The 25443-nt window shown below is 38.9% G+C and overlaps 1 protein-coding gene across 1 annotated transcript in view; it reads left to right on the top strand.

The window, feature by feature from the left end:
* The window catches only part of RELN (reelin), a 305272-nt gene that overhangs the window by 47041 nt on the left and 232788 nt on the right, over positions 1–25443 (top strand). The window contains exon 2 of the mRNA XM_075024802.1: positions 4855–4965. Coding sequence (XP_074880903.1) covers positions 4855–4965 — 111 coding nt within the window. The remainder of the gene's footprint in view (positions 1–4854; positions 4966–25443) is intronic.

Here is a 25443-nt window from a genome sequence, read left to right as displayed (position 1 = left end):
AGCCCTGATATGACTTTTTTCCATGGAGCCATTTCCTAGGCGTTTACAAAATATACTGAAGTTATCCACCTAGCCCATGTATTCCTATCCATGTGATTTGTGGACAGGAAGGTTTCATATCCATCATGCAAACACTGTTCACTTGATTCAGAAGGTAGAGTAAGAGCTGCATAGCGGGTTGCCATTGTGGCTGTTGACCAGCATGTGAGTGAGGCTGACCCACACTTCGCTGTTGGGTTTTACAGGTGGTTTTGCACCTGGTCTTTCCCCCTGGTCAGTGTGTGCATCCCTTGTATTGAACATCTGCAGGGTTTCCAGGCCACAGCTTCAGATCCCATCTCCTCCTTTTCATCACCATCTCTCTGCTACTTTGCCCAGCCATGGTCCCCTTTTCCCCATTGCTCCCTGTTTTTTCTCCAAAAAGTCTCTCTTCCCCTATTCCCTGTACTGGTTCTAGTGTCATCACCTTCTCCATCCTAGTACACTCACTGTCCTTTTGCTCTCAGGTCTGCTTTTGTGTCTCCTAAGTTTAAGTTATTGGGGATGGTGTTGGTCAAACTTTAGGACCAACTTCGGTTTTGTGACATTTTGCGCATTTTTCAGCTTTTTGAGAAGTGAGATTCTGCTGCTGTTTTCTCATCAGAAGGCTTAGACTTTTTTTAAAGGTCCCTGCCTTTTTCCTTTTCTTTCCAACCAGCAGACATGACTTTCTGCTTTAAAACACTGAGAAACTTCCCAGATCAAAACATCATCGGAAATGATACCTCCACGAAGCACTTCTGCTCCAAAAAAGCAATATAGCTGGACTGAAATATATCTCACGGGACTTTTTTCAGCAAGCTCTATTAGTCAGTGAGTGCTCTAAGAGTGCTAAATGAGGACAGAATGTCCAGAAATATTTAGATGCTAAAAATGAAAATGTCTCTGTTGAGCATGTGTGAACTCTGATTTTTTTTTTTATTTTTGTATACATATGTAGAATATAATTTGTCCAAACTTGGAGGACAGTTCTCACACTTCAGAGTGGAAGAGCTACTGAAAGCAAAGGACACTGGAATTTTTCAGCCAGGGCGACGTAACATTTTCCTCTAACCTCATCTCAGAAATGAATGAAGTTTTTTGACTGAAATTCCTTCTCCCTTAAATAATTAAATCAGTCTGACACAGACACTTACCATGAAAAAAAAAACCAAGTGAAAAAGCCCAAGAGGGTAAAAACTGGCAAAGATCTCAGGAACTGAAAATAGAAGGAAATGTTGGGCAACATTTAAAGTAGCTGTTATGAGCTTTGCCTCTAATATTTGCAGTGTGCTGTTGCCTGATCAGTAGGTTGTTCCCAGTGCAGCCCTCTCAGGAAGATGTTCTCAGTCCCTCTCGCTGGGCTACTTCAAGGCAACTGACGGCTTTCTACCTATGTCCGCACCATGGGCTACCTGCTCCCACGGGCTCTCTCACAAGCTCCCTTCCCATCCTCGGTGTGAGGGGAGAGATGAGTCGAGCCGGGGCTCCCCGCTTGCCCTGGTGCAGCAGCCAGGAGGACTGGCACAGGGTGCTGCTCTGTGGGGGGTGGCAGGGTTGGTTGTCCCCCCTGCCTGGCTGAACAGTCCCCAATGATAGGAAGGGCTCCTCACTTCTTCACTCACCCAAATTCTCCTCCCAAGGAAGGGTATTGTGGAGGATGGAGAAGAGCCTGGTTGGACTTGTAGATGAGACTCACTGCTGTGTTGCCCATTGGGTGCTATGGGGTGGGTGGTGGGGCTGTGCCAGAGCCCCCCTTGCCTGCCCAGCCTTGGGTGCTCAGTGCAGCTGTTTCCCTCCAGATGTTTTCCAAGGTCCAGGTGGCTCTTGGTGTTGGTCCTTGCTCCTGAAGCACCAGATATTTGGCATCAACTACCTATGGCATGAGCCAGTGTAAAGGCAGAAACAAAGCCTGGCAGAGGGGATCTCGGAGGAATCTTCTTGTTGCTCTCGGAAAGGGAAGCTGAGGGCCCTCAGTAACAAGCCCTAGTCCCTACATAAAATCATGGTCCTGTTGCTGGGCTGTGCATTAGCACAGCTTTCCCGTTCTTGGTCATTAACACTTGGCATGGTGTGTTTTCTTTCATTTTATGGGAATTTGATGTATTTCACCACTGGGTAGGGAAAAAAATCATCACTGAGAATGTCATGATTAATTTTTTTCCTCGTGAAGAACTATGAAATTATTCTGAAATGTATGACACATGTATAATAACAGCCTAGTGCTCTGTTTTTAAAAAATGTGCTAGAGGCGTTGTGCAGTTTCCCAGAGGCTTAATGACGGAGCCATACTGTGTTGGAAATTTTTCAACAATAAAAAATGACCTATTACATGCTCATGTAAAATGAGGGTTGACAATCACACAAATATGTCCAAAATCAAATGCAGGCATTGTAAAATATCACTTCTTTCCCACAGAGAAACTGGTCACCTGTTCACAGTAGAATTTTGCATTATATCCTATTCAGTAAAGAATAAGATGCTTCCCCACAGGGAAACAAAATGGCAGCAAAGTACTGGCCCAGTGCCCTTCTATCAATGCTTTTCACTGACTGTTTTGCCAAGTCTTCAAAAATAATGCATAGGCATATTTTTTCAACATATGTTTTGCCTCTTTGTTGGTTTAAAGGCACAAAGGGAAGAAAAGGTTCTGCATTATTTGCCACTTCATCATCAAATGCAGGAAAAATTCATTGTTTGCTTGCTTGATTTTCTTTTTCTCTCCATAATACTTCTATTTTTTAGAAATCTAGTCTCTTTTGCTGCTTTTTTAACATATATATCAGAAGTGGCCTCTTAAAAATTGATCATATGGCTCTGAACTTGCATCTGCATTCAGGGAAGCGTCTATTGCAAAACACTGAAATTTGGAGTCATGGGAGGAGAAAAGTTGGATTCAGGAATTATTCAGTATACTATTGAATAATCAAAGAAAGGAAGATAATTAAATATAAAGAGTTGAAGAATAAATTAATCATGGTAAATATTGTTCCTCTGCTCAGAACAAATTAAGCCACTGTCAATGTTTATATGTTCTTTAAATATTTAACAATAAGTTTAGGCCAATGTGTACCCCAGAGGAAACACTAAATGGCTATTGGGATTTAAAAAAAACAAACTGTTTCATTGCTGAATGTGTATTACTAGTGAATGTACTAGCATTCACCTCACAGTACCTTGCTTCAGTTCCCCAGCCAGTCACTGGCTTGTGATGTTCCCAGCAAGAGAGCAATATGGGGAGGTGGAACGTGATGTGGGGAGAGATCAGAGTTTATCAGCAATCCCCCCAAGGTGGGAAAAAGGATTAAACTATGAAAGCAGAACCAGCATGGTAACTAAAGTCTTGATGCATCTTCAGTGTATGAGACTACAAGTCATGAGACTCTTCTTCAGCAGGGAGATCTTTTTGTGTGGATTTCCTTGCAGGTTCTTTGCCCTTCATAATGCAGTTTAAAAAAAAAAAAATCCTATATGGTAGGCCATAGATTTGCAATGCATTTTATCCACATTCAAATAAATATGGGTAAAGATTGTAGAAAAGAATAATATTAGACATAGAAAAGGATGATATTACATTAGAAAAGGATATTAGACATCAGATGTAGAAAAGGATGATGTTTGACAGACAAAGGTGAGGAGAGAAAGAGAAGAAAATTTATCTCATTGTTAAGGTATTTAATTAATTTTTTTGTAAAATTTCCTAGTTCTGATTTTCAATTCAGTGGTACGCAACCTAATGTTAGAATATTAAATTTAAAAAAAAAAATGGACAGGAGATTATTATGAAGCAAAGAAGGTCGCGTGCTGCTGTAGGATTAGAGAAGTCATTCTGGCTATAGAGGATATTGCATTTATATAATAGGAAAAACCTAAACCTATCACTTAATAATTTAAGTATTTCCAAGATAGAACCACTGAAGCTGATGTTAAGTATACAATGATACAATCTGAAAGATATCAAAGTAAAAATGTAAGAATTATTAGCGTTTACAGGAAGTAAATAAATATTGCAAGATTTATCAATCCTAACAAAGAATATATAGATTCCTGTGTTACTTGTAGATGCTATTTGAATGATTACTTTACTGCTAATATCTAAGAATCTGTTAAAAATACAGTAATGAGTTATTTAAATACATATAATCTGTAATGACTCAGATGTCCATATAACTTAAGTGTATGATACTATAATATACATGATAACCATAACTTAGCACTCTGTTTAGGTCCAGAAAGAATACCATAATCCTGGTTATTTCATTGCTTTTACTATATTCTGGTATCTTGACAATTACTTACAAGCCATATATTTCAATGCTATGTTTTACTAACTCATTGTGCATTTAGTGTATAGTATAGTTTTGTGCTTCTAGCAAAGGCAACTGCCCAAGCAGCGATGGCCATGGCCACCCTTTTGATGTTCATTTCAGATCCTGTTGTAATGCTCAATTTGTGTCTAGTTCCTGCTGCAGATGATTACTGCTACAGTACTTAAGATTCATTTAGGAATAGAAGCTCATTCAAACACCAATAAATGCCAGTCGTTTACCTCTAAAACAGTCAATTTTCTTCAAGTAAGCCCTGAGGAAGTTGTACAGGAGCATACTGAAACTTGGCACACGCAGCTTGAATGCTGAACAAGTTGTTTGGGCAAATTACATGGGAAAGCTAATTCAAAGTCACTGAAGTGTCATAAGTATTGGGGGAATTCAGATGAATTCACTGTACTGAATGATGGGATCTCATTCAAGGGCAAGAGTCTGCTCACAGAATGTGTATAGGATCTTAAGTACTGCTTATAAATAATTACACATATTTTATTTCTCTCATTTCAGTGACTATTTCGACAAGCACCTTCTTTGATGGCTTACTGGTAACTGGGCTCTACACCTCTACCAGTGTTCAGGCTTCCCAGAGCGTTGGTGGTTCCAGTGCTTTTGGATTTGGTAAGTCCAGTGTAATTTATATTCTGCAACCCAGGGTAATGAATACTTGGTTGTACAGAGGACACCAATAACAACACAGTTACTGAAACAGGTTAATTTTGAGTAATTGACAATACATGGAAGTCAGTGAGAGTCAATGAGATAAGGCAGTAGTGGCTTTTAGACAGCTTTTATTTCTTCCTCCACTTCCTTCTTCTTTGGTCAGGCCTGGTAGTGGTATACTGAATTATATGAATTTTAAGAAAGAAAAGCTTCAGCATCTAAACTGGTTGAAATACACCATTTAGAAATGGCTAACATTTTGTATAAACTAAAGCATTTAGCCCAAAGCATCTAACTGTTCTTGGGCTGAAGAACTGATTCCTTTGAGCTTATGTCAACCTATTTTTTTCTATTCACTTAACAATAGCATCTTCCTTAAAAACAGAATGCTGGTCAAGGTACTTTATATAACCAATTATTTTCCATGTACAAAACCTAGAATTGTAGTAAAAGGGGGAGGACAGGTTTTGCAGAATTATTATATATTTTAAGTTCTGCTGTAGCATTCAGCAGTGCAGCCAGGCCAGTTGTGCTAAGGACAAGTGCTTTTGAAAAATCTCTCCTAAATTTGTGCAAGTAATTTACAGCTATACCTTCTGCAGTTTGTTATTTGGTAGCATTTTTTATATCCTTGCAAATAATTGTAAGAATTGCATTCCTCCAGTTGGAGGAACTCAGTGACTCCTAACAAGCAATCTGGGGTGAAGGTGCAAAAATAGGTACCAGTTGTATGGGACACCAACTGCGCTGCACTTGTAGTAGCATGTTTAAATGTTCATTTGTCTGTTAGAGTTAAACTTCAGTACTTTCTTCATAATGATCTTTCATGACAATTATGTCTGTTATAAAGCATGTGAAAAACAAGTGTCCTGGGCATGTGAGTGTCATACAGTAGGCATATGTTGACTTGTAAATGAAAGAATGCAACGTAAATAGCACATTATTTAAAACTGTATTGAGGAGTAATTTGAGAAGGGCTTTGCCTTTGTGAATAGCACCACCGATCAGCCACAAACCTTTTGCTCGGCCTTTCAAAGGGAAGAGCACAGCTGCCACAGTTATTTCATGTCTTACGCAAAATGCACTGAAAGATCCACTTTTCTGGAAGAAGTAGTACTACTGTTTCTCCTCTCCCACCATACTCTTTACAAGATGAACAGGATCTGATGGAGTAAGCAAGGCGGAAAGCACTTATCAATGTGAAATTTTGGGGATGGTCAAGTTACTGGCAAGCTATTATCTTGCCACAAAATAGGTTTTTGTATCATGCCATTGGGGACATCATGGCCCTGTACGGCAGACTCACTGGGCAAGGTATACAGGTGATGTTTAATCACATCTAAATATTTAAGAATGGAAATTAAGCAAAATTTTAAGAACCTAAATAGCTTTGTGCGTTTACAAATATGTCTGTATTTTTTCCTAAATTTGTATCTTCATCTGTAGAACAGGGCTATTATAGTGGGTGTCTCACTGAGACAGATGTTAAAGTAACGTGTGATGTGTGACAGAAAAAAGACATGGCCTTTTTTAATTTGCCAAAGGTCATTTTCTATCTCTTGTGTTACTTTGACCATTCAGTCACTGGTAAGATAACAAACAACTAAACTGGTGACACGTGTGTTCTGCAGACCAAAAGAAGATCCAAACCTACAGGCTGGGAAAATACAAAAGCAAAGAGATGCGAAAGCAGTCATGCGTGGTTGGAGCTACTTCATTTTGCTTGTCAATACAAATTCTCAAACATCATGCCCAGGGGAGGTCTGCTGCTCTGTCTTGAGCATGCCTCTGTCCATGTCAGAGAAAAACTGCTGCCATCTCTGACATTTCTTTTGAACTTTCTGCAGACAAACTGTAGGGTCAGTTGTGTTACAGTTGTTAGCTATGCAACATTTTGAATAAAAATCTCATTTTGCTGTTTTTCTTTGCTATCTCCTAAGCTTGCATATATATCGAAAAAGTACAATCTGAATGTTTCAAAAGAGCTGATGCTCTTGTGCAGTGTCTGTGCAGTCACAGTAAAAAGTAAACAGTGAAGCAAAAATGGCAATGGCTTTTAAACTTAATTTTATGTAGAGGTTCAATCCATGATGTACTGATGGCTTCCAGGATTGAGAACTACACAAACATTTCCTTTCTCTGCTCTGCAGTGAGAGATGAGAAGGTTGGCCTGTTCCAAAAAGCATTTAGCATGCAAATGATATGCTTTTTAAAACAATTTGGTAGCTTTAAAAATTATTAATATTTTAAAATCTACCATCTGCAGTAGAAAAAGAGAGTAGTCTCCACAGTATTTAATATATTGTTTAATAAAATAGTAGGTGGGAATGGCATTGTTTTGTTTTCTGAAGAAAACATAAAGCCCTTTCTCCAGAAAACCTGGATCCATCTGTTGTGTCATCATTTCCAATTAGCAAAGAAGCTGCTCCTCCTTTCCAGCAAGTGATTGTGGTGTTCAGGTTAGATTTAGCTTGCTGGAAATTATTTTTTTTAAAATGTCAAGGACTATGTCAGGTTCAGAGACCTCAATTCAAAGACTTATGTGGTTTATCAGAGATTAGACGGGGGGGGAGGGGGGTGAAGCTGGGCCTTTAAAACCTGAAGATAGCAATATTCTGAAATTGGGTTGATAGCGGTTGCTTACGGAGCAGGGAAGAATATTTTTTCTCCCTTGGAATATTACCATTGAAATGCTCTTGTCTGTGTTACGCAGGAGGTCACGCTAGATTATGATAATCTTCCAGTCTACCCCGACAATATGAAGTCTTCCCAACATACATATATCTGTCTTTTGTGCCATAAGTTACTGTATTGTGGCTACAATTATCTTTTAATTACCCAATTTAGGAAGTTGCTTGGCGGAGACACAATCATTGTCAGTTATCACAGTTAGTTAACCGTGTCAAGAAGCTTTGAAGAAAAAAGATAAAATACATTAGTGCTAACAGAGTTAATTCTAAGGGTTATGTTTTCTTTCTTTTTCAGTATATATTGTGTAGCCAAAGCAATAGTTTCTGGTTTCCTCTGTGGGGTTACACTGACATGAAACTTGCTGAAATTTTTATTTGGGAAGCCTTCTAACAACTCTTTTAGGGAGAAATGGGTGAGCTTTTGGGGATAAAACTTAATAGTGGTTGTAAATATTAATCTTTTGTCCCAAGCTGAACCATTGTCTGGGTTCAGATTAAGGTAAAACTAAAACTGTAAAGCTAAAATTAGAACTGGGATAAAATATAAATGTGTACTTGAATCTTCACCACCAAGCTGTGAGGATCCTTTAGCAAAAAAATGATCCTTAAATCTAGCTTTTAAGGATAGTGTTTCTTTCTTCGTTAGATCCCTTGATACAAGAGATACCCAAGTTGCATCTCTCCAGTAGCGTTTCCACTCTCCTTTCCTGATCGGTGCAGTGTGTACCTGGGATCATTTCCACATCCTTCAGCGTTGCCTGCTGAAGGCTGAAGAGCAATCCCGCTCTTCATGTCCCCCTTTCTCAAGCCACATTGATACCCCTCAGTGTCACTCACACCCTGTCTCTCTATGGAGACACATTTTGGACTCCTGTGGGATCTCTCCATCCCTCAGTGTCCTTCCCTTCTTCTGCTTTTGACTCTGAGGGTCCTTGCTGGCGTCTGGCCTTTTTTCGACAGCTTGGATTATCTGCTGGCTGTGCTCTGGTGTTTATCAGCCCACCAAGGCTAACCTCCCATACAGCCAGAATGTCCGTACCATCACTTAGGGGCTCTCACTGCTTGACTTATTCCAAATATGTGAGAGGAAAGTGGGAGACAGGAGTATGAAAAAACATGTTAGAAAGTTAAAATACTGTGGTGGGTTTGACGGGAATGATTGCTTGCAAATGAGATTAAGGTTACATGGGTCTGGTGGGTGATAGGGGTACAGGTCTGTAACTTGGGATAAGTATGAAAATACAGCTCAGCTCCTCCAAAGCCATGTGCACTGGAAAGCGAGGAACGCAGTATCATTTCTACAATTAAAGGAGAAGATTACAGCATAATCCCTCAGCAGCGATAAGGAGTGCTGTGTGTTGAGACCTGAATCTGTCTCATTACACGGGATCGTCCCCGCTGACAGGCTGGTTGAGCAGACAGATGTGCTGGGCTGTGCACATCAAAGTTTGCCTTTGACCTGCCAGTCACACTGCATCTCCGCGCATTTGGGTTCTTCCCAAAGCTTTCTGGCTCCCTGGCAGATTTGCACATCATGCGCACATGACAAATTATTCAAAATTTAAGTTTGGTGTAATTAGTTTCTTACAAACTACAGTGGAAAATGTAAGCCTTTATAGTTAAGCCCCCCAAAACCTAATCTTATGCAAAATCATGATTACTGCACTGATATCTACCTTCTAATAAATGTGGAATAAACAAGTAATTTCATTATAATTTTTGTATATGCGTTAACATTTCAACCTAAATTGAAAAGGTCCTTCTGGAAGTCCATAGGCTCTATTATGGTAGAGACAGTGGATTCAAAGCCCTCATTACACTGGAAAGTATTGCCTCAGGCCTAATTGGCTAACAGAAAATTTTTGGTTTATCTTCTGTGTAGGTTTATACAACTTGTAATTTACTATCTTTTAAAAGAGATGTCTCCTTTCTACTGCAAGGTCATAAACTGCTGGTGAACTTTAGATTTTCTTTAATTCTGTGGGCTACTTTATAAGAGGCTGTGAGAGTGATGTTACCTGGAAACATTTTAGTGGCTGAACAGGGGAAATGCATCTGCTAGAAAGCAAAAAAATAGAATATGAAAGATCATCTTGCAATCTCTCCTCCTTTACAATTTTTTGTTTCTATACCATGAAGGTGATCTCACCTACTCTATGTTGAGTCTCTGGGCTTTTAAAAAAAAAAAGAATAGTTATAAATGTTCCTTAAAATACGGTGAACAATAAATTTCCTAGAGGAAATCCTGGGGAGAGCAATCACCCAAAATAATTTACTTGGCATTGCATTTTATCTTACACTCTTTTCTTTTTAAATTATTCTATTGCTTTTTGACAGGATTAAGGCAGCCTTCACATAATCCTCTGCTTGGTATTTTGGTGACATACATGTTTGCATAGCAGACCAAAACCAAAACCCCCTTTCAGTTTGTAGACAAAGGATCATTTTGATTCAGCTCTGTATGAGCTGAGAATAGGGGAAAAGGATAAAAGTAGTTTCCTGGTCCCATGTACCCCTTTGGCTCGCAGGTCATGAGCAGTTTTAGGGCAGAGTTACTGTAGGTGGATGTCATTGGTGATGCTGCTGGTTTCATCTCCAGAAGAAGAAGGGGAAAGAGTGTGCCTCGGTGGCTGAAGCACACCCACAGTGTCATCCCAAGGGGGTACCACAGAAAATGCTCTGGTCGTGCTCCCCAGCTCTGCTGGTGCATTGGTCTGGACTGTGCGTTGGAGGCATCTGAGGCTCCCACTGCTGCTGGATGGGGCGTGTGGTTTAGAGCCTTCAGAGGCTTGGTTTTGGCATCAGTTTATGCTCAAACACTGATGTTTCTGGGGCAGTGTTTTGCTTTCAGTTTTTGACAGATAAAGGAAAATATCCCCCACTAACATTGTGAGATGGAAAAAGGCCAACTGTTGGATTTTTCTTGTTAGGTGAGCCTATAAAATTGATCCCTCCTGCTCAGTCTTTGCCTCTCTGTGCTTGTTCACAGCTTTAAAAAGTAAGGAATAATCAGTAAATGCCAGCTCTTAAAAAAGTTTTCAGCTATGTACATGCTACCGCTCTTGAAGTGCAGTTTTGTAACTTACTGAAATTGCTGTAGATCCCTGGTTTACTTTGTGACAAGCCAAATGGGCTCCAGGAGCCTCCCTTCACACCGGAGATACTTGCCAGAAACCAAACAGATGGTAAACTAGGAAGAAATGACCCTCGGCATTCTCATTAGAACAGTTGGGGAAATTTTAATAGGCCCCCATTTGCCTCATGCTGTATCTAATACCCTTTGAACTGCCACTTTTTTTTGTTGTTTGTTACAAGTCAACTACTGCCATGTATATTTTAATAGGGTTTATCAAATACAATTTGCCCAGAAGATGTACCAGCCCTCTGCTGCTAATTAGCAAAGTTTAAATAATCACTGAGTTCTGGAATAATTGGAAAGAAACACTGTTTTTCCTGCCAATGCATAATTACCAATTAACAGGAAGATAAAATATCTGTATAGAAGTCATATCTTGGAGAATTTGTTAACAGTCAATTAAATAGTGAGTTGGTGCCAAACTGACAATGGTCAAGAAAGTTTACATTTGAGTTTAGTTTAAAGATACTCCCCCCTGCAAATGGTATGTAATGAAACCATAATGATGATAAAAATTTCAAAACTTGTGTGTCACAATGTTTAATTACTACTTAAATGTCTTTATGGCCAAAAGTTGACAATTTCTACAAGTGGTTGACCATCATATGTGCCTTATAGAAGGGGTTTCAGCTTTATTAACACAACATATATTCATTATCATGGCATAGGCAGTAATTGCCCATGCTTACCCAACAAGGAACTGTGTCCCCAAGTATTTTAACTTCTGAGGAGGAAAATTCTCCACATGTAACTGGGTAAGGCAGAGAGTAATGCCCCAAGGTTGGAGAAACAAGCTAGCCAGAGGGGGACCTCCACAGAAAATACTTAAACTGACCTAGTTTGAGTCTAGTTTGACCCAGTCCCATCACCCTGAACACTTTCACCCATTTCTGCAAGTACTCTTGTATTTGTCAGGTTTACCCTAACCCCCTGCCACAGCAGCAGCATCTCTTGGACATCAAAATCCAATTTTGCTTAATCTGCTAAGAAGCTCTGAGTTACTCCACAATTTAGCATTCATAAAATTGAGTGATGGTGTCTGCTCTATAATTTATTTCAGATGTCTTTGGAGCGTTACGAAGATGATAGTAAAATAACTCAAGCTTTTAACCTCTCAAATACACCTGTAGCTCCTGCTACTATCTGTGTGGTCAAGGTTGAAAAGGAGAATGAACTTCTGTAGAAGTGTGGCATGTGTAACATTGCTTATGTTTGTTAGCTTTGAATAGCATGTGCAGGTGGGTGTTTAATGCTATATGCATCACTTAATACTTTGCAGATGAGGTGAGAGGTGGTCACTGTACTGGAGATGCAGAGGAACGTTTTCCAGTGTGGCAGTGCTTGTAAAGGGGCCCCCTGGCATTTTCAGACAAGAAAATGCCTTTGGACATAGTTTTACATAGCCAAAACCAAAGTGCTAATTGAAGTGTTGGGGCCAATTTGGTCTAATTTAGCAAGTACATTTATTCAGTAGTGATGTTTTTTCAGGTCTTGTATACATCTGTTTTTCTCCCCTGGGTGCGCTGGAAAATGGTATGGGGAAAAGTTAGAGCATCATTGAATTTTAATATGATTTTTTTATTGCATTTTAATTTTTAATAACATGCATGTAGTAAAAAACTGATGTAAAAGTTTGTGAAGTGATCAGATCAGGTTTTTTGTTACCTCATACCTCTGAGAAGATTCTGGTCCCAATAAGGTACGGATTTCATTAAAAATATATTAAGAGATTAAAATATTCATTGTGACAGGTTGTTGATTTTTATCTATACTAATACGTATTGAAAGTACTTAGTAACGCTTTTTAAAGTGTGCAAATTGTAGGTCCTTTTAATAATGGAAAATAATATTTATATCAATATATACACACAATCCCATATATATACACATATGTATTTGTTCCTCACTCTCCTTTTTTCATCCTGATTTCAAATACCATGTTCAACTGGTGCACTTTGAGTGCTGTTAACCAGCATGTTCCAAATTTTTATTTTTTGTGAAAACATACACAGTGGGGTTGTGGCATTATCTCCATTTTACCAACAGTAAATTAAAAACAATAATTAAGATCAAAAGTATCCTGCAAGTCTGGTGCCTACTTTAAGATGGCTATGAGCTGACTTTTGGAGATGCTGAGCACTGCATAGGAGTTTGTATATTGAAAAGCTCCTGTTAATTCCGGTGTGGGTTGAGCTGGCTCAGCCCTTCCACATTTCAGCCCCTGCATGTCAAACTCGGCACCTGGAACATGAGGTCCACTTTAATAGTGCAGGAAAATTTGGTGCAAGTGAACAGTTTCTAGAGCTTCTGAGCACGGGACTATGGTAGAGCCCAGCTGCCCTGTTCACCTCTTGGTAGCCTGGGCCTCCCTGAGGCATTGCATCAACTTGCCTCTTCCCCAGGGCTCCTCCATCCTTGCCCTGAGGCACAGCTCCATGCAGAGTACAGTACCTGACTCACTGCACTGTTTTCCCAACACTTAAATCACACCTAAACCCCTTTGTAGCTACACTTCAAGCCTCTGAATCTTGGAGCTTGAATCAGCTTGCCTACTCTCAAGAGTAACCCCAGAAATACAAAGTTTCCTGGGCTACTTTATAAGCTCGTAGGTAACCTGGTGTGGAGACATTGACATCTACCTAAATTCTGCTGTGATCAAGAGACGGATGAAGACCCCAACATAACTGCTAGAAGCTGAGGTACCAGATTCACTCAATTTCTCTTACACAGCACTGAATTCAGTAAAAACCAGACAAAGTGAAGACAGTTGGAAGAGAAGGACATGTGGGGCAACCAGACACATGGAGTTGGTCTGGCCATTTTCTTGCATCATAGATTATCCACTAAAATACTTATAGCATCCGAGGCCTTGAACTGCCCACTCTTCTACCCCAGAAGGCACTGAAGGGAGCAGCCAGGAAGCGAGCCATGTACCTCTTCCACTAATTCTCTGCAGTGTCCTCTATGCATGGGGAAATGTCTGGAAGCTTGCTGCACTGCTTGTTCTCACTGAAAGCTTGCCTCAAAATCCATCTTCTCTGTTTTTCACGGGTAAATCACTCCTGTTTGGCATCAATTAGAGAAATGTCAATGTATGACTCAATTCTCTTTTATTATTATTATTTTATTTTCTTAACAATAACATTTGTCTTATTTGTTCACCAGTTAGAGCATGATCTCTAAAGCAAGGACTTCCTTCTTTATTATTCTGTACAGACATGCTGGCACAATAAAACCCAATCTTTAACTGTTCATGACTGTTATTGTAATATGGATAATAGTGCATAAAAGTCAAGGAAAAATGAATTAAGTCTTCATTGATTGCGGCAATAATAACAAAATACTTTCCCCTCTAAAAGACGTTGTCATTATGCTTTGAGAGCTACATTCAGCTGGATTGACAGGCTGAAGTTGCATGGTAATTCATAGTAACAGAGAGGTATCTTTAATAAAGTAAGGAAAAAAGGCCATCATCTAGAAATTTAGGGCCATCTTAAAATTGCATTCTGTGTGCGTATGCCTCAAGAATATATTAAGCAAATGTTCCCATGGCTGCATGAACTTCACACTGCCAATGTGCCTGCCTGCATTGCTTCTTGTCCTGAGCATGTTTCTGTGATGCCTGATTGTCATGTGCTGTGCTGTGACAGTCAGTCAGAACCCCCTCTTCCCAACTTTCCCGTTGTGCCAGGCCTATTATTTTCCCTGCATTTTGTGTTTATCAGGATGCGATCGCATATTCAAGCTGAAATTACTGGGCTCTTGGACTTCATCAATTAAGATGCATTGAAGTCTCTTGCAAATGTGAAATGATATTGGGAAACGGTTATTATTGTAATTTCGAAGACAAGTTTGTAAACTAATTTCTGGCATATTATGACAAACAAATGTTGTGATCAGACTGCTTCCCCCATATCTGCCAATATTGTTATATTTCGAAGTGGAGTTGATTATATGTGGTGAAAAATCAGGCTTACAGGAAAATGGAGCTCAAGAGCCCTCTGTTAAGATCCTGATCATCACCTGTCCTACCAGTTGATTTCACTGTTTGCTTGCCTGTTGTCAGTGTTGTGACTGATAATCATTTGCGTGTTTTCAGAGATGCTTCACAAGAAAAATCTGCTCCAGGTCTTCTAAAAAGAATAATCCAATTTTCAAGAATATATGAATGAAAGCGAATTGCTGTTCATAGGCAATGATTGGTATGGTTGCATCTTTATCAGATGCTAAAATATGTGAACTAGAGAAGAAGGCTACCAAGCCCATGCCACTGTGTGGCACAGTGGGAGCAAGGGCGGCTCCCTGCTCTCTTGGTGCACAGAGGGAAGGGCAGACACCGTCCGCACTGCTCCCGCTCAGCTATCGCCAGCAGTGTTGGTAGGTGGAGAGAAGGGATTACGCCTTTGTGTGGGGAAAAGGTCATGCTCACAGCTTGTGCCATGGCAGAAGAGGCATTTACTGATTACAGTACATTGCTGAAGTTAGAAAATTTGAGGTTGGATTGAAATGAAAATTGTGAAGTTACTAAAAGGCATTTCTTCGTATGTGAGCATCATCTTGCAAGAGTCCAAGTCAGTCATAAAGTGATTTCAGTCCAGTCATCCTTGCTACAAAATCTACAGGAAGAAAAAGTGCAGTCCTTCACATGAAGTCCTTACTCCTTGCAGTAGGGTTGTTCCTCAGTTCTGCTCTGCTGAATTTTATTACTCAATGAAATCCATTATTCCAGGGTGATCATGTCAGTCCAGGCATGACTTTGCACCTTATTTTATAAAGTTCTTGAAAGAGAAGGAGAAAGAATGATCATTTTTAATTTAACAAAATATATGTGTTCATATCTTACTAGTTTATCTACTGCTTGAGTTTAATTATTTTTGGTGACCTACTGGACCTACTGTCATATGAACACTGACTTTTACTTCTGAAAAGAAAGAAAATAGGCCTTTTAGTTGAAAACTATAACTTCAAGATATTAAAAGACTTAAACCAGAATTTTTTTTTTTATCAAATGAATCAATATACTGTAATTCTTGCCTCATTTCAACCCTTAGGAAAAATAATGCAATTATTAAAATCAGTACAGTTTGTAACCAAAGCAATTGTCTTTTCATAAGCCTTAGCTTGAGCTGGTTGAATGCTTGAAGGAAACAAACCTTCAGGAGAAATCCATGAGATAGATAGACAAATACTATATCCAGCCTCATTGCAGGAAAGTAAAGATGTTTTGGAGCTGTGTGAGGATAGTTTTTTCAAATGACATCAAATTAAATAGCTGAATGTTGAAAGACCGCATGGTGTTTTGGGAAGACATGACATTGGTCAAAGCGTGCTCACTGAGTTCTAGTTTATTTCAATAGAACTATTTAAATAATTACTTGACAACGCTATTTTGGCAGCATTACAGAAAGCGATGAAACATTTTACATAGCAGATTATTAATAAAGTCAGTATTTTTCTCCTCTAACACTCTGAGATTTGCTATATGTCTGTTTCTGGATAAACAACTGACACAAATATTTTGTGACACTAGAGTCATACTCCAGTCATATGGCATCACAGTCACCTTGACATTCTCTGACATGCTGGAAAGTTGATGTAATTATTAGAAGGCTGAATCAATAAATGCTGACAGCATTAGCTGTTAAGATGAAGAATATGAGCATTAATGAAGTCTAGATTAAAAAAAAATAATCTTTAAGAGCTGTTTTATCCTGCAAGTCTTAATTTTTAGAAAGATTAAGTTTAAATTTTTAATTTTTATGTGAATAGTGAAATTGTTGAAATATTTCATCTGCTTGCTCAGTACATATATACATTAAGCTCATTATTTTCTCCCTGTAAATGAAACTTTACTATTTTTAGATTCCATAATAAAAGTCTTGGTAGAGATTTCTCCTTGTTAACTACCTACCTAAATTTATCACTGAACATGCAGTATCACAGGCACTAGTGACCACCCAGTAGTCATAATTCGCTCAAACAGGCAGCTTTGGGATAACCTTTGCTTAAGGAGGGCAAAGATGTAATGAACTCTTTAAAAAATCTTCAGTCATAGTCTGCCAAGAGTTCAACCAAAATAAACTGGGATGTGCTTTGGCTGCAGTTTTCCCTGAGACTATCAAAGAGGTGTATGGTAGCTTTTAATTCAAGTTTGACTAAAGATTTAGCATGAACACAGAATTTGGATTTGCTCTGAAGAATTTATTGAATGTGTGTGATAATCTAAGGACTTTTTGCTTAGCATGGAACAAATAAATGTTTAGTTGGTCTCCACTGAAATACGCTGAGCAGGATACGTAAAATTCAAGAACATTTTCTATTCTGAGAAATATTTCTGAGGACTTGACTACCTGAATTTTTCACATTTTTAAAACTGGGAACATTGAGGGTTTTCTTCTGTGTTTTACTCCTAGATGGATCTCCTCAGCCTATTTCTGAGGATCCTTTCATTAGGATTACTTAGGTACTTTATTAGGTACTTCATTTTTGCTGTGTAGATGTTAAGGGAGAAGCCACTGCGCAAGCATTCACACACCCCCTGAGACTGTACCTGCTAGGACCAGAGTCCCTTCACAGCGGGTGACTCCAGTGAGCCGATGGTGCCCCTTTCGACTCCTCACACACACACACACACACAGAGTCACCCTTGGGTGCTTCTTCTTTTCTCAGGCTCAACCCTAGGTTCCCTAAAGCAGAATCTCTAATCAAGGCCTTCAAAATAAAAAGTGTGATTTATTCTATCTATGGTGCACAAATTCAGCCAGCTCCAGCTGGGTGCCTCCAGAGAGGGACCCCCAACACTAAACCCCTGGGCAATTATACCCTTACAATCTAAGTTCCTGCCACTCACACCATAGTCTGGTCCAGCAGTAATATTTGGGTCTGCGGTCATCTTCTCTGTCACTGGGTCCTTTTTCTTATCTCCAGGCAGGTTCTTTCTCTTTCCTGTTTTTTAGGCTAGTTGTTACTATGGCTCCTTTTCCTGGCTCAAACTGGCTCTGGGGCATTCTGAATCTTCTTATTCCTCCCATCAGAGAATAGGTCAACCTTAAGCAAAAGCATTAAGCAAGCTATGAGTTCTGCTTTATCATGAATGACTACTTTTAAGCAGCTAAGCAAAGTCCTTAAAGCCCTCCAAAATATATTAACAGCCTCTATAATTTATATACGTTCCTGTGCTATTATAGCCCCACAATCTTATCCCATTATTGCCAAGTTTATGGCTCGTCCAGGTGCAGTCCGCATGCTCATGCAGCTCAGCTTTGCCACCTTCCACAACAGTATGAGGTGGGGAACTTGGCTGGCTGGCTGGCTGAGGCATTCACACACAGACCTGCCTTCAGGTGCCCCGTTTTCCAGGGACCGACATTGAAATGCAAAGTACTTCTGAAGATGTAATTTTCTGATGCTAGCTGCTGTTCATCCAGAGGAATTTTGAAAGATGTCTGTCATATTCAGTTATGGCAGGGGCTTGTGGTGAGCAGCTGAGCTGGTCCCCCAAGGCTTCCTTCCTGCTCTGGGGAGAGAGACTGGCGCTTTGGGGACATAGGTCATCTTACCCTGTAGTAGCCATCTGAACTAGTCAGATGACTTCTCTCCAAAACTACTGATTTCTTCATGGTGATTTTAGAAGGAACCAAGGTGAGTAGCTCAGCTCTGGACCTCAACACAAAAAGTTACAGATCACATTTTCTTCTTTATTTGACAGAACAATGTAAGATTGTAAAACATATAAAGCACAGGACAACTATAGGCTATCACAATATGGTATCGGTCTTATTATTAATTGTTAGACTAACTGGGGGGGCAATTTTGTGGGAAAAAGCAAATGTGAAGGAAGCTGTAGCTGTGCTTGGTAGGGAGGATAGAATGTACAAGATACATGCTGTTCTTTAGGGCAAATGGAGCAGTGTGTTGGTGAGCTGATTAACCACTGAAGCAATAGGGTTAAAGTGGACTGTTCCTGAAGCTTTGTAAGTTTGCGGTCACATAGATATGTTCAAGGAAGAAGCTGTAGTCACTTCACATGGAAAAAAGCTAGATTACAGTGAAATCAGAGCAGGGGGACAGATTGGTGCATAGAGACTGAGGGACTTTGTAAAGCGGAACGCTTTGTTACATAGGATTTTGATTTAATGGCATATGAAGATTTTTAAATTTAATTGATTGGGGTGTTCCTTAGAAAACTAGCTTTTAAGATCTTAGCTGTCATCATAAGAGATGTATAAAGTTTGTTAGACGTGCCCAGTAGTGCATGGGAAAAAAGCTATCTACTTCAAGTAGGTTATGAGAATTATAAAAGTTTAATACAGAGAAGTCAGTGGCATAGTATCTCTGGCTCATAGCAGAGGACCTCCAGCTGGTAAATTTACTTTAATTAATATCCAAAGCATAATTTTACAAACCAGCCAGAAGAAATAGACTATGGTGTTTGTCCTTTAAGTAAAATGCTGACAAAACTCTGACTCTCCATTAAGAGCCCTTCCTATTCCTTCCCCAAAGATGAGGTAAGGTCAGCTTACAACTGGTTAATTATCCTTGGCTTTTCTGTGACTGAGCTTTACAACACTGACATTTGTCAGTAATATATGGAGATTTAAATTGAGTATTTATGAAAAATGACTTAGGGAATTTTGGTATAGTTCCAACTTAGATTTATTTGAATGTAAAGCAATCATTGAAATATAGATTTTTACACTTAAGAAGGAAATACAGAATTTTGTCTTCTGAGATAAACTATCTGCAAAAGAAAATGTTGGGGCTTGTATGAATTCTTGATCTCTTCCCTTCCATCCTTATCTTTAGGAAGGTGGATACTGCCCAATTACAGTCCCAAGCAAAAATATCGCCCTAAAGAGATTTAAAAATGTCAGCTGCGCCAGGATGTACATACACACATCTCAGAGTAGGAAAATCCACTGCAGCCCCCTTATGTTCAGCCTAGGGTCAGATTCAACTATCCATACCCAGACATCTGCAGCAAGTCAAGGTTCCCTACGCCATCACCCAGCCTCCAGCACCTGCCACAGGAGAACATGGAGCCACATCAGGTCTTGTATCTTCTGGATGCCCCAAGCATCTCAGGTGTTTTTAGACATCACTGTGCAGTTGATACAGCTTGTGACACGTAGAGAATTAGTGTCTTAAAGCAGATATGTGTCCCATGCCCTGGGCTGATCAGACCTCCACTGTCTGTGAGGAGCCGAGACCCCTCGCTCACGTGAAGGCACGTCTACATTGTCTCTGTCTGGAGCCAAGTACCACCACGGCTTTTCTCCTTCAGAGACTCAGGGTATTGTCTGGTTTTGGTAACAAACCACTTCATAGTTCAGCCTTGGGAACAGCTGAAATGCAGCTATGGCTTCCTTTAAGCATAGCTTAAAAATTATAGGAAGCAACTTTTTTCTATATGTAATAAAAAAATTTATTTAAGTTAAATTCTATTTAATGTCACAGGGTAAGAAAAAGGAGGAAAGGTTTCTGTTAACACAATCTGGTTTTACGCTGGCTGTGGAATTTGTGCTATTGCAAACCCTCTGAAGTGCTTTTTCAAAAGCTGGTGTAGAAGAGTCTTGCCAGGACAAGTGGCTTTTCATGCATTGTTTTATTGACTCACATTTGATGGTTTCCCATGTGTGTTTAAAGGCTGAATTCCAGTCTCTAGTGAATGACTAGGAAAGCATTTAATTTTGAACTGAATTCATTTGCAATTTCCAACAGAGGCATCTGCCGATGACTTATGAGAGGGTCTAGGTTCTTGATTCCTACCTATTGTAATCTTGCGGCATGCTTTATTTTGAGCCTTCTGTGCTTATCCTAGATATTTCTTTATAAATGAATGAAATGAAATATAAATAGCTTCAAAAAACAATGCCAGTTATTTAAAAAATCCCATGTTAAAAACTCATTCAACTAGTGCTCACTTTCATGAATCACAGTCTAACACAAATAACAAAAGATCCAAATTTTCCTCCTTGTTTTACTAGTAAAAGAAAATGTACAGTATTCCCTCTACTTGATTTGTCACAAAATAAAACATCTTGAAGGCAAGTAGTTGCACCAGAGAAAAAACATGAACTCTGGAACTGATAAAAATGGGCTACAGTCAAGTGGAAATAATCGTAGGTATGGTTTTATGAGTTCCACAAGCTACATGAACTACCTACCTTTTCACAAAAACTTAGTAATAATTCTAAACACAGAGGAATTTGCACTTTAACATTAGATCCACATCCATTTTATTTGCAGTTTGTTTCTTGAGGTGTTTTTTTTTAAAATCTAGTTCTACAGTTTTCAGCATAACAAAGTTGAGAAACTGTCAATCTAATTAGAGCAGCCAAGAAAGCAAAAACTGATAGCATGGTAGGGAGCTATAAGTAGTTTCAAAATTATTCTAATCAAGGGAAAATAGCTTAGAGTCTTCATAAGCAGATTTTGTATTTTTTTGTGCCCTGAGGACAAATAATAAATCTGAAGTGTTTCAGGAAGCTAGTGTAATGAAATAACCTTTTTTTAAAAAATGGGGGTGGGTGGGAGGAAAATATATGATCATACTGTAGCTAGATTGCTATTAAAGTAAAGCACTGCTTCACCACTTCATATGCAACAAGAAAGGTACTCGCAGCAACATTTATTTAATTGAGTCAGACAACATTAAGTTGAACTACTGTTAATAAATACTAACCTGTCTTTTTGTGGCTGAAACAGTGCTTCCTACTCACATGAAGCACAAAAGAAACAGTGAATATTTGTTTGATATTGAGATAATTCTTATTTTTGGCAGCCTGACCTAAATACTACCTATTTGTGTATGAACCTCAATACAAGTCCATTTAACTATGGCATTTTCAGTGTAATTTAAGCTTTGCTTTGAAAAAAATAAAAGAATGATTAGTGCAAGTTTCTAAAAGTGAATTTCTGACATTAACAGAGAGCCCAGAAACTATGCTGCTTCTAAGAAGACATAATTTAATTTTCTTTGAGAGAAGATAAGTTAGTAAGATACTAACGTCAGGGCTTGATCTCAATTTAAGCTCCATGCTTGTTTCAGCAGTCCCTGCAGTTTGGGGGTGATTGGCCTGTTTTGACACCTGACCCCTGTGGTGCCAGTGAACTGTCCCCAGGAGGGGACCTTACAGTTTGGCTCTGGTCCCCAGTGCTGCAGGAACCAGGACAATGATGCTGTAGCTTGAATGTCTGTGGATTTAAGCTCTGTCTTAAAGCTGGTTAGAGTCGTTTATCTCCCAAATTCCTACTGCAAAATTGTTTCAATGCTTCATTTGCCTAGTGATTAAAAAGGATCTAAATTACAGTAAATTTATTCAAGTCCAGTTTCCACCCTTTGTTCTTACACCATGATTGTCCTTTGGCTTAGACAGCTCCTTTACAACCCCTGTTATATTTAGCGACAGCAGTCATCCTCTCTCTAAACAAGACAAGCTTTTTCTGTCTCCTTTTATGACATATTTTACATTCTTCTCATCATCCTAGTAGTCCTTCTCTGCAGCTGCTCCAGCCTAAGTTAATCTTTTTTGAACACAAGCATTCATAATTACGCACAATAATTGAAGTGATGTCTTAGCAGTGCTTTACCAGTACCGTACTAATACTCCCCCCATCGTTGCTAGAAATAATTGAGCTGATACATTCTAGGGCAGTGTTTGCCTTTTTTCACATTGGTAGCTCATTGTCAGACTGTGATTGACTAATGTGGATTGAGCTTTCTCCTCCTCAGTCATTTCTAGCTTGTAGCTGGAAGTATTCATGTTATTATCTAAAGTGCATGACCCTACACTTTCTACAAGAGGCAAAGAATTCACTTTGTATACTTTTTTCCAGTTGTTAATCATACTCTGTTTAAAAAGGTGCCTAATTTCTAATTTCAGTGTGTCTCATTTGAGCTTCCAGGAGCTAGTTCTCATTATGTCTTTTATTATGTGTCTGAAAGTCTTTTATTAGGGGATACTTTCTTTATGCTAGGATACTTATCTACTGATATTAAATCACTTCTCAATTTCAAGAAATATATTATAACCTATAAAGACTGAACTCTAAGTTTTTAGTGTAAGGACTCTTTTTTTATGTCTAAGCAGAAGGTATAAAGCAGATTAACTTTTCTCCATACTGTAGCAATTTTCAGCTTCCTTCTAAAAACATGAACACCAGCAACAGGTATTCTTGTAGCCTCATTTCCTTGTCCCTACAGGTCTGTGGGGGTTTTGTTTTGTTTTGCTCTGTTTTTAAAGGTAGACTCAGTTTACCGAAGACTCTGTTTACTGTATTCCATATGACTAACCTGGCTCAGGATTTGTTCCCACTTGGCCAATGTTTGTATCATTCAGAAAGTGTCACAGTTGGTGATTTCAGATCTGCTTCCAGATTACTGATGAAAATGCTTACTAACAGCAATAGTCATGAAAGTGCTATTTAATGGTGATTTATAAGAGACAGCTGGCCTAAGTGATTTGAGCGCTTAATGCCATAAATGTATGGTTTGATATTGTTTGGGACTATTTTTAAATATAGGGATATTGCATTTTTAAGTAAAGTGCCTCAGGAAAGGCTAAAAATGATATTCTGAAACTAAGTGAATCAGAGTTGACATTTAAAATAAAAAGTTTCAGAATATTCTGGACACAAAAGTATTATTTCAGTGAAAACAGATTCTATCATTTTCCTGCTCTGCTAATTAACAATGGAGAAGAGTAGTTATTATGTGAAATTCGGGCAGTTCAACAAGAATTCACTTGATTAATACATGCAGAATAATACATGTTAGTCAAATACTGTTTTCCTCTGAGATCCCATTAAAAATGTGATCAAAGTTTAATTACAACATAGGCCAGTTATGTTTAGATGACACTGAAAACATCAAGGCCCTTCAAATAATGGGAATGAAACAAAGGGAATCGACAATTGTCATGGACCAAACTGGAAATCTGCAGATTTCATTTTCAGCCAAATGGCTGCACAATAAAGAGAAGAGTGGTCTTTTGGTGATGGCACATTGCAATGAAAGGCTATTTTTCATTCTTTGTGGGTCATTTTAGTTCCAGAAGTCACTTGAGGACTTGACAGGTATGTGCAGGAGCTCTTGGATTTTGTGAGCACGCTGTTGTGAGATCAGTGACAGAGAAGCCCCTAACCAACATACACTGGATTTCATGAGCCTTGGTGGTTTGCTTTGGAATTAGCTGTTTGATATTTTCTTGGCTCCACTTCTTCTCAAGAAGGAAGGTGAAGATAGCTCTGTTCTGCATTTCTCTAGTGAGGATTGTCATCTGAGAGCTACTTGAGGAAATAGGGTCAAGGGGTGGGTTGTAGAGCAAATCTGAACAGGGATATTTGAGGTCTACAGAAAGTGTGGAAGCAGATAGAATAGGAACAACGGGATGGTGGAGACATCGAGGGGAAGGAGGTTTGCTGAAGCAGTGGGAGTAAGGGAGAAGTAGGCATGAGAACAGAGGAACTAGCAGAGATGAAGCTGTTCAAATCAAAGTGTATCTGCTTCTTCCTTGTGAAAAATTAATCCAAGAACTCAGATGTTGGGTTTGGGGGAGTTAGAACTGATGGTTTGTACAAAATGCACAAAAGTTTGTTAAGTCAGACTTTAATTCACGGTCAACATTCCTGGAATGTGCTGCAATAAGTGGCATAACTACATTTTTTAATTTAATGTAACACAATCTCGTAGTGATCCTTCAGGAAGGAGTAAAGAATGGGATGTTCTTTCTTTGAATAGTTATAGGGAAGAACTGCATGACCACATCATAGCTCAGTAAAGCTCCATGGGAAAAACATAAGCCTCAAAGCAGAATTACTGCTATTCCTGCTTAGATCATTGGACCAAAGAAAGGCTTTCCTTCAGGAAATCTCATCTGGACAGAAGTCTCAGAAACTCTAAAATAAGGGTTTCTATGATATACTGGATTTTAAGACACATTTTATGAACAAAAAATTTGTACTGATGTAACAACAGGAGCTCTAGGAAGGAAACTGTGATCAAACTGTTATATTCTCCAGCAGAGATCCAATTCTAACAGGATAAAGGTATCTTACACTGTACTAGCTTATTCATTTTCCCTGTAAGAAGACCTATACCGATATGAAGCGCACTTATACCAACAACTATACTTGGTAGAGATGTAGTTATTTAACTATTACTTTCTTGTCCAGATGCTCTGAGGCATTTCAGATGCAGCTTTGAATATAGCCATGCATTCATTTTTATGAATAATACATCACATTAAAATGATCCACTTCAGCAGCAAAGATTTGTTTGTTTCATAGGGTATTTGTCTTGAAGATTATTTTCAGCTTTCCTACACTAATATAGCATCTTTTGTTACCTTCATGATTTCAAAGCACCCCAGAGAGAGCACCAAACCCACTGTGCTTCACCCACCACTACTCAGTGATCTATCATGACCTCTCTTCACTTTAGCCTTTTTTTGCTGTTCTTAATGGTCTTCTTTAAACAATCTTTCAGTAACTCTTACTTTTTCCTACTTCAAAAGTAAATTAAATTTACTGAGGTAGCTATCCTTAATGGTATGATTCTCCTAAAACAATCCACCCACATTACATGTCTCTGAAAATTGCCATTTGCAC

This window comes from Buteo buteo, chromosome 4, assembly GCF_964188355.1.
Source record: "Buteo buteo chromosome 4, bButBut1.hap1.1, whole genome shotgun sequence".
Lineage (NCBI taxonomy): Eukaryota > Metazoa > Chordata > Aves > Accipitriformes > Accipitridae > Buteo > Buteo buteo.
This window is presented reverse-complemented; position numbering and strand designations above follow the sequence as displayed.